The following is a 10537-nucleotide window of genomic DNA, read 5'->3' on the forward strand; positions in this document are numbered from 1 at the left end:
ATTTATTGGGTCATTTACTAAAACATTCCCTGTAATTTGCAATCAATTTACTTAATTGACCTTCCTTTAGATGAAATTGGAAAATAACAGTTTTAATACTAACATCCATTCAAATAAATTTAATCAATAAAAACTAAAAATAAAAAACCATTTTTGCCCCTATTAAAATATGGACAACCACTCTATTTTTCTCTATTTGATCAATTTTGTTTTCTATACAAAAAAATGTTAGGATACTTTTGGAATAAACAGCCATGGATTCATACCACCCTTGAACATTTTCCACTCAGTTTAGGGTTTTTTTTGGATTAAACAACCATGGGTCCATGCCCTTCAACATTTTCCACTTAGTTTAGGTGATCATGTTACTATTTTCATATGACAAACACAAATAGTTCTTAATAAAAGGTCAATTAAGCAAATAGTTTGCAAACTATAAGAGATGTACGTTTTAGTAAAATGCAAACTGTAAGTTTGAGTAAATCTATAAAACTATAGGAGGTATTCTAGTAAATTATCTAATTTATTCTTTTTGCCGGGAATCTAGCCTCCATATTTCTATAATACTATGTCCTGAACTACCAAGGACTTGGGCACTAGGTAGTAGTTTTGCATTGCCTATAATCACTTTAAATTCCCCTTCCACCTCCAAATTTATCTACCCCTATTAATGTCCCAATCTTAAAATTAACCTTGAAGTAGAGTTCCCATAGCTAATCGAGTTTAAGACTATAAGTAATACCTAGGTTTCCCATGCAGCATCATTCTTTGAACTCAGCTGGCTTGCTTAAAACGTATATTCATTGTGGTCTTGCCTTTTTATTTGGGGGTTGGATATCCTAGGTTGACAAAGTTGCAGCTTATTAAGTTGCAGTCCATGATATGTGATACTGTCTCTAAACTTCTTCCATTCCTGTCATCCTAAGTACTTAAACAAGTGAGTGGATTTAAACATTACCCCATTTGTGCAAAAATATGTTGCATGCTTGTATTCTGTGTTCTCATTGCCAAACAAAAAAATGTCACAACATGATTTTCGGGCTTGTAAATAGCCAACAGACCACACGGAAAGATGTATCAAACGGGGTTCCATTTGGCAATCAAGGAAGATTGGGTTAAATGAAATAATCTCTCTTTCAAGGAACCCCACGTGCTCTCTACACTTTATATTATGCTCAAAGTAGAATGTTTAAAATCTCCATAGCTTAGAAAAATTGCAATGATTCATACCCACATTATCAAATATATGGAGAAAATGTGAAATAGAAAAACCACATAATTTCCATCAATTATCTCCTCAAGTTGCCCTTGTCTCTTGAATACCAGAACTTTTTCATGGTTATTCTAAAGATATAATTAATGCACTTCATTTCAATTTTCAACACACAAGAAGAATGCATAAACCAAGAAAAGGGATACATAGAGAGAAATTTCAAATCATTTGCAAGAGTTTAATAGACACAAAAGATACAAATATTAACAAAAGGAAAGAATAAAAGAATTATAGGTAAGAACTTCAAATCATTTGCAAGATTTGTAAACTTTCTTGGACTACAAAGGCAATACTCTGAGGTTAGGTTTCAAAATCTAGTGTTTTGGTTGCTAGTGAGAGTTTAGACACCGTGCTCTTCTAGAGATGCCGAACATTCAACTATACTTGATTCCCTAGCAGTGCTCTGCTAGAGATGAGGCCTCAATCTACTTTGCTTTTGTTTAGAGTTGAAAAGGACCTTATTACAAAGTGAAAGAGAGAGAAACAAGAAAGACTGAAACAATGAGAAACGAGAGAGGAGTGGATAATGAGTGGGAAAGAAAGGAGAGGGAACATGAAAAATGAGTTTGGTGTTGAGTTTTAACAAGGGCAATCTGGTCAAAAAAATATTTTTTATACGGCTAACTTGTTGCAGAACTTTGTTAATTTTTTAGGGAAAATTCTCAATTAATACCTTGTACTTTGGGCCTAATGCCACTTTAGTCCCTGAATTTTAAAACACGACAAATCAGTATCTAAACTTTTAAAATGTGCCAATCCAATACCTGTTGTTAAGCAGCCGTTAAGTGACATTTGAAACGACACAAGTGTCCTTCGAGTGTCACCTAATTTTCTTTATCAACCATCCAAATGTTGATAAAAAATGAATAGTTCCAAATCCTTACCTCTTCTATTCAAGAAAGTTGGGGTTACGTCTCAGTGGGCATTCTGGTGACCCCAACTTTCTTAAATAGAAGAGGCAAGGATTTGGGACTGTTCATTTTTTGTCAACTTTTGGATGGTTAATAAAGAGAATTATATGACACTCGAAGGCATTTATGTCTTTTCAAATATCACTTAACAGCTAGTTAATAAGCTTGTTAATGGCAAGTATTGAATTAACATATTTTAAAAGTTTAGGAACTGAATTGTCGCATTTTAAAGTTCGGGGACCAAAATGGCATTAGACCCAAATAAGATTATTAATTAAGTTCGGGAACTGAATTGTCACATTTTAAAGTTCAGGAACTGAATTGTCGCATATGTTTTTATACCAATAAGATTATGAATTCAGGTGATCGATTCCGTTTTACCCCAAAAACGTTATTTCACCAAAAACTGTTGATTTGTTCAGCAAACTACTGATTCGGGCAATCAAATTATTCGAACCGTCCAACAGTTTTGGTCATTTTTATTTTTTTAATTTTATTTATCAAATTCATTCGACTTGAATGATTGGATCATTTGACCCGAGAACCGGACCCTGACTGGTTCGGTTTTAAAAACCTTGCTATCATGCACCATGGCACGTCTCACAAAAGCGGACCCACATGTACACGTATACCTCTATTCAACAATAGTGAAAGAGGAAAAGTGGGGTGGGGTTACAACAAAATTATTAATTAATTTGCATATATTTCAAAAAAGGATTAACGGCACGGCAGCATGCCCTTACAGTACTACTGGTTGGCGGTTGCACATGGACAATAGGTTGGTTGCATGAGTTGGGGCATGTGGCGTGTCTGAAATAATAAAATCTTATAGTTAATCCTTTTTAATGGATAAAGATTAAAGAATGATATAAATAGAAAAAACATAAAAACCATAATGGGGAAAACCAATCAAAGAAAACCCCTTTTTGGCATATCTCTGTAACCAGATGGCGTCCGGATCTGACATCTGTGTCTCCTGCCGTTTAAATCTGTTTTTACGGTGGATGACAAGGCCACGCAGACGCTCCTTGTTTTTGTGAAAATTTTTTGATTGTTTGATGAGATGGATTTAACATCTACGCCTGTACCTGTCGTTATGGTAAGCAATACAGCTTCAGTTCACAGAATTTGTTATATGATTTTTTTTAGTCGATTACAGAATGTGTTGCAGCAGAGAGCAGAGCTCACTCAAAAGAGTATCTGACTGTATATGTAACCACTCCTTCTTCTTCAGTTCTCTCTCTCTCTCTCTCTCCCTCTCTCGGTTTCTCTATTAAGCTTTGTTCTTTCCTTGATTTTGGAACAGTTTATTATCTCGTGGACTAGTCTGTGTTTTGACATTATAAAGCTGCAAGAGTAATACTGCACAACTGTCCCTGTCCCTCCAGCAGCAACCATGATCACCGGCAAGGACATCTACGATGTGCTAGCAGCAATTGTACCACTCTATGTTGCTATGATCCTCGCCTATGGTTCAGTTCGGTGGTGGAAGATCTTCACCCCCGATCAGTGCTCCGGCATCAATCGCTTTGTGGCAGTCTTCGCCGTCCCCCTCCTTTCCTTCCATTTCATCTCCAGTAACAATCCTTATGCCATGAACTACCGCTTCATCGCTGCCGACTCTCTGCAAAAGATTGTCATCCTCTCTGCTCTATTCCTCTGGCAGGCCTTCAGCGAGAATGGTAGCCTGGAATGGATGATCACCCTCTTCTCCCTTTCCACTCTCCCCAACACTCTTGTCATGGGCATTCCCCTCCTTAAGGCCATGTATGGAGAGTTCTCTGGGAGTCTCATGGTGCAAATTGTGGTGTTGCAGAGTGTGATCTGGTACACTCTTATGCTCTTCATGTTTGAATACAGAGGTGCAAAGCTCCTCATCGGAGAGCAGTTCCCAGAGACTGCTGGCTCCATCACTTCCTTCAGGGTTGACTCTGACGTCGCTTCACTGAATGGTCGGGAGCCATTGCAGGCCGACGCTGAGATTGGAGACGACGGGAAGCTCCATGTGGTCGTCAGGAGATCAACCACAACGTCGGTGACATCTTCTTACAACAAATCACATGGGCTAAATTCAATTTCGATGACCCCAAGAGCGTCCAACCTCACTGGTATGGAGATCTACTCGGTCCAGTCGTCCCGAGAGCCAACGCCAAGGGCTTCAAGCTTCAACCAGACTGACTTCTACGCCATGTTTGCAAGTAAGATGCCAAGTCCAAAGCACGGCCACAGTCACACAAACAGTTGTCAAGGTGGCTCTGGGGATGTTTATTCCCTGCAGTCCTCGAGAGGGGCAACGCCGAGGACTTCGAATTTTGAAGAGGAGATGATGAGGTTTGGGAAGAGGAAAGGAGGGAGGAGCATGAGTGGCGAGCTCTTCAATGGAGTACTGTCTTCTTCTTACCCACCTCCGAACCCAATGTTATCAGGGGCAACCAGTGGCGCCAAGAAGAAGGAAGCTGGAGGCAGTGCGCCTAATAATAAGGAACTCCATATGTTTGTTTGGAGCTCAAGTGCATCTCCTGTCTCAGAAGGAAATCTCAGAAATGCCGTTAATAATAGAGTTGCTTCTACAGATTTTGGAGTGCTTGATTCTTCAAAGGCTGTTCTTCAACAAGAAATAGCTGCTTCAAGAGGTACAGTAACTCTCTCTCTCTCTCTCTCAAATATAATCTGTTTATCGTGTCACAATATAAATTAACTACTTTGAATTAAATCATGGTTTTCTTTCTTTTAATTAATTTCCTGATGAAAATTTTCATATGGTGTATGATATAGGTATGCATGATTTCAATGAAAATGATAGCCCACTTACAAAAATGGGGGGAGATAGAGAGTTTGACATAGAAGATGGTCCCAAGAATCAGGCCTCTGGATCACCCCATTTGACAGAGAAGAAGGTTGAATTGGGAGGAGAGGGTGAAAAGAAACACCAGATGCCCCCTGCAAGTGTTATGACCAGGCTCATTCTTATCATGGTTTGGAGGAAGCTTATAAGGAATCCAAACACTTACTCAAGTCTCTTTGGGCTAGCGTGGTCCCTCATATCTTTCAGGTACTCCTATAAAATCTCAGACAATGTTTACTAATGGAAAATCTACCCATGAGGACATTTTTAAATTTTCACTTACAACTAAGCATAGTAGAATAAAATCCTTATATAAAAATTTTCCTCCAATGGAAACATGTACCCACTAGGGATCCTTTTTACATTCAACCTCTGTGTCCAACTGTTTTTGAAATGGCTATTAAGACACTCCGTAGTCCTATTGATTGTTATTGTCGTTTGGGAGACCTCACCGAATTAGTTTTCTCTTTATTTGTCCTTTTCGGTATCTTTTACAAAGTTAAAATATGTTTTCTTTTCCCTTAATTAATTTTTTTTATCTTTATGGAAAATTTTCGATTACTACCCTGTAATTTGGGTTTAGTGTCATTTTAGTCCCCGAACTATAAAATGCGATAATTTAGTACCAGAACTTTCAAAACGTGTCAATCTAGTACCTACCGTACTAGCTGTTAACCAACCGTTAAGACACAAATGCCCTTTGAGTGTTATCTAATTTTCTTTATCAATCATCCAAATATTGACAAAAAATTAACAATCCCAAATCCTTGCTTCTTCTATTCAAAAATGTTGGGGTCACGTCTTAATAGGCATTTTGGATCCCAACTTTCTTGAATAAAAGAGGCAAGGTTTTAGGACTGTTAATTTTTTGTTAATGTTTGGATGGTTGATAAAAAAAAAATATTAGATGACACCCGAAGGGCATTTGTGTATTTTTCAAAGGCCATTTAACGGCGCCTGATTAACAGCTAGTTAACGGTAGGTATTGGATTGACACGTTTTGAAAATCCGAGTACTAAATTGCCACATTTTAAAGTTCGAGAACCAAAGTAGTATTAGGCCCAAAGTACAGGGTACTAATCGGGAATTTTCCCTAATTTTATTTAATCAATTATTTGTCTATTTGGGTTTTTGATACATGAGTCTAATAAGCAAAATTTAATTCATACTAATAGAGAGAAAGAATATCAAAAAACATTTTTAATGACTGATAAAATATTGAAATAACACAGTGGGATAGGATTTCTTCTTTTTTTTTTCTACTAGCCTACTAAATAGATTTAGGACTTTAGTGGGCCAAACTACAGAAATAAGGAAAAAAGAGAAAAGTTACTTAGAATATAAGGAATTAAAAAAATACACTTTTGGTAATATATTAAAAAGTTATTTGCATCTGTACACCTTCCAAACTCAGCCTTACTAAAATATATTAAGACCCAACCCAGGAATCTTCTTCATCTTTATTACATTTCTTTTCCTGTATCCCCACTCTACTCATCTCCCCCATCCTTTATCATGCTTTCTTTTTTCTTCCTTTTTCTTTCTCATCCAAACAATGTCCTAACATGCTGCTGAATGCTGGATATCTTTATTTGTAATTTGAATACTTTGCATTAATTTGTTTGACAGATGGAACATTCAAATGCCTTCAATCGTGAGTGGGTCGATAGCCATATTATCTAATGCTGGTCTGGGGATGGCTATGTTTAGTCTAGGTATTTTGTTATAACCAATTTAACATTTTGGTTACAGCAACCATGTATTATTAGATATTAAAACAGTTCAATCTTGTTTGCTTCTTGGACAGGCTTGTTCATGGCTCTGCAACCAAAAATCATAGCTTGTGGCAAAACTGTAGCCACATTTTCCATGGCCGTTAGGTTTTTGACAGGACCAGCAGTAATGGCAGCGACTTCAATCACTATTGGTGTTAAGGGAGTTCTGTTGCATGTTGCAATTGTTCAGGTATATGCAGAATTAAATCCTAAGGCTGTGTTTGGTTGCAACACAAATTAATTTTATGACAGTGCAAATGATTTGAGTAGAAATTCTGATCTATTTTTGTTTCAAATTTTAGTTATTATTTTATTTGATTGCAGTACAAATGAAATAAATTAAGACATGGATCAAAATAAAGTAAAAACCCAAAACAAAGTTAAATGAGAAATTGCATTTTCTTTTTTCATTTGCACTCCATGCATTTGTACTAGTGCAAATAAATTTGCACTGCAACCAAGCACAGCCTAAGTAAACCCTAAACTCTAAAAGGGTCTATAAATAAAAAAACCCTTTAAGCTTAATAGTCTTTCTTTCATGTTACAGGCCGCTCTTCCCCAAGGGATTGTCCCCTTTGTGTTTGCAAAAGAATATAATGTTCATCCAGATATACTGAGCACTGCGTAAGTTATATTTATATATATTATTAAAAAAAAGACACAACTGCTCATAAAGAATCTTGCAATTTCCATAAAACACCACGTTTTGGAACTGAAATATTCCCTTTGTTGCAGGGTCATTTTTGGAATGTTGATTGCACTACCCATAACAATACTCTACTACGTTCTTCTCGGACTCTAAGGGAAGTTTTGGGAAGAGAAGACAGAGGAGGAGGAGAAAAACGTTGAACCATATACTAATGTATAAGCAAGACAAGCTGAAGTGCATAGAAGAAAAAAATGGTCTAAAATACACCATTGGATTGATGGATTCAGTGTAACCAACTTTGGTCTTTTGTTCTCCTGTTCATGTGACCGTTGGGTTTTGAAGATGCCAACAGCTTCTAATTTTTTTAATAAATACTTACCTTCTGTTTTAACTTTTGAACATCCTTCTCAACTAGTTAGGTAGAGAGTGAAGAAACCAAACTGTGGAAAGAAAGAGAATATAATGTTAAAAAAAAGAATCAATGTGGGTGTATTTGGGTTCTTCTTACACCAAATGAATATAGTCTTCTGCTTATCTTTGACTTTGGTAACTAATTTATTGATTGGAGATTAGAAAACGAATCCCTTGTAATAAAGAAAACTGAATTATCAGAATTATTTACCACACTATTGCTCGTGTTTCCATTTTAAAAAGGAGAAAAATGGCGTCAGAAGAAATGGGTATAGCTTCAATGTATCGTTCAAACCTCTTATTTTATATTTAAATCTGGTTTCTTATTAAGTAAAAAATTCACTGTATATGTCTTGATCCTCTCATTTGCATGTGCTCCCTTGAGTAAAAATAAAAAAGAAACTAGAAAATCAAAAGGTTTCTCTGCCAAGTACGTATGCTCTAACTTTCTGATTGGATTACAAGAATTTTCTATGAATTTGATAATGGAAAAGTCCCGACAATACAAATTTCGTCCATAACGAACGAACTTGTAATAAACAAATAAATATTATATCTCTTTTGTTGATTCTAGGCAAAGTGTTCTGTCCAATAGTACTTCAGTGCATTCATCACCATCCAAATCATCAAGATCTGTATTGTAAAATATAAGGCTGTGTTTCAATTAGTAAGACAAAGCACTCATATATAGTTTTATCATGAGAAATGATCTCTGATACATGCAATATATATATATATATATATATATATATATATATATATATATATATATATCTGTCATTCAAGCAACAGACATGGGTTATGAGTCCCAAAGCTTGGATCAGTACTACTTTGTCCAGTCCACTGGTACTACCCTGTCAACTACATGGCCATTGCTAAATTAGTCAATTCAGTATGAGGTAAATTGAACAGTTTAGTCAGAGATGTCTACCAGGGACATAACACCTGATTCATCTTAAAGCATGATTTGGTTTCTTAAGCCAACCAGATTTGGTGGGCTGCGCTTCAAAGACGCTGACATTGTCAATAAGATGTTGCTAACTTTGGTGCTTTCTTCCTTTTGATGACATACCAAACTTTAGGTGAATAAATTAAGGCTCTAGATATTTGTTTGCATTGTTAATTTGAATCAGATTATAAATATTTTGCACCCACTTCAACTTTGCATGCATTTTGTTTACGACTATGATTTGTACCTCTAGATGCTGCAAGACTTGCATTTTCTTTCATTTGCACTGTTTTGCATCCACAAAACTGATAACCCAAGCGGGGCTATCATTTTACAACCTTTTTGCACTCATTGTTTTTCTTATTACCTCACTCCCAAACAAATAACCCTCCTCCTACCTCCATTATCTTTCATAGTAAAAATATGTGTCCAAATTTTCTCACAACCTTTTATATTTCTATATGTATAAAAGTAATTTTGATTTATCACAAATTTTTTGTTTAATATAATGAATATATAATATTAGAGATGTCCCAAATGTTTTGTACAAAGTTTTTATATTTTTTATAATATTTTGTATTTTTATCTTTTTTAATTTTTATTTTTTAATTATGATAGTAGGGGTTGGCACATTTGACACAAAAGGTTAATTGTTGGCCTGCCACCAAACAAAATAGCAATTTCATTTTTGGGTCGATTTTAATTTTGTATTTCATTCCCATCATCAATAAAAGCAATTCTTGTTTATCGCACTTATTTTTCTTTAATATGATTATTTAAAATATAAGGATGTTCCTGAATGTTTTCTATAAAATTTTTGAATTTCTATAATTTTTTATCATTTTTTAATTTTTCATTTAATTATAAGATTAATTGTTGACACATTTGACCTAAAAAGGTTGACCCTCCACCAAATAAGGCAAAATTTTCATTTTTGGGTCAATTTTAAACCACCTAGATGGAAGAACAATTATGTTCTTGAGTTGGTTTTAAAAAGAAAAAAGAAAAAAAAACATGAATTTTATATTGTATTGAATTTAAATCTTATTAGTACAATTTATCGATGAAAAAAAAGTACATTAAATATAGGATTTAATGACAGAGCATCAAAGAAAATACCTTAAACATGAGACTTAATGAGAGGGAATTGAATTAAGTGAAAAGCAAGTGCCTTTAGAATCATAGAGAGACCAAATTCAAAGGTAGAGGTATTTTAGTTAAAAAGGATTCACATCATTCATACTTTTAATAGTAGTCTAGATAAACCTTTGTGTGATATTATAGGAGAACACTTAAATTAAAAAGAAAAAATTCTATAAAACAGTTGTAAGGTTGGCTATGTAGTATGGAGCAAATTGTTGGGCAATCAAGAAACATGTTCAAAAAATGAGTGTGGCCCGTGGATTAAGAAAATTGCATGAAAGTATAGGAAAATTAAAAAAAAAAAAAGAAATTGCAAGAAATTGCAAAAGCAATGCATGAAAATGTAGAAAATACAATAAATGCAGAAAAGTTACAAAGTACACAAAAAAATGCAGAAATTTTGCAAAAAAAATTTTATAAAATGATAAAAGTTTAAAAATAAATTTTCGTAACAGCAAAAGTTTTGAAGAAAAATGCATGAGAATTCAAAAACATAAGTGCAAAAGATGTAGAGAATTTGTAGAAATGCAGAAAATGTAGTAAGTTGCTAAAACAAATGCATGAAAATGCAGGAAAAGCAG

The 10537-nt window shown here is 34.9% G+C and overlaps 1 protein-coding gene across 2 annotated transcripts; it reads left to right on the forward strand.

Annotated features, from left to right (window-relative positions):
- Positions 1 to 3296: 3296 nt before the first annotated feature.
- Positions 3297 to 7852, forward strand: LOC104589472 (auxin efflux carrier component 2-like). Of its 2 annotated transcripts, XM_010247818.3 has the most exons (7): positions 3297 to 3396; positions 3491 to 4817; positions 4960 to 5236; positions 6659 to 6744; positions 6837 to 6994; positions 7352 to 7428; positions 7540 to 7852. In XM_010247818.3, the coding sequence occupies exons 2-7, from the start codon at positions 3581 to 3583 to the stop codon at positions 7604 to 7606; spliced, it is 1902 nt and encodes a 633-aa protein (XP_010246120.1). In that variant the 5' UTR covers positions 3297 to 3396; positions 3491 to 3580; the 3' UTR covers positions 7607 to 7852. The 2 variants fall into 2 exon arrangements, with proteins under 2 accessions (XP_010246120.1, XP_010246119.1); XM_010247817.2 differs by having other exon boundaries at positions 3333 to 4817.
- Positions 7853 to 10537: the final 2685 nt, after the last annotated feature.

This window comes from Nelumbo nucifera, chromosome 8, assembly GCF_055504915.1.
Source record: "Nelumbo nucifera cultivar China Antique chromosome 8, China Antique-T2T, whole genome shotgun sequence".
NCBI classification, from domain to species: Eukaryota; Viridiplantae; Streptophyta; class Magnoliopsida; order Proteales; family Nelumbonaceae; genus Nelumbo; species Nelumbo nucifera.

Bases quoted from the DNA above. Each gene is read 5' to 3' on its own strand.
- LOC104589472 (XM_010247818.3), top strand. From the start codon at position 3,581: ATGATCACCGGCAAGGACATCTACGATGTGCTAGCAGCAATTGTACCA. The intron at 5,237-6,658 runs GTACTCCTATAA...TTTGTTTGACAG, and splicing joins TGGTCCCTCATATCTTTCAG to ATGGAACATTCAAATGCCTT. The intron at 7,429-7,539 runs GTAAGTTATATT...CCTTTGTTGCAG, and splicing joins CCAGATATACTGAGCACTGC to GGTCATTTTTGGAATGTTGA.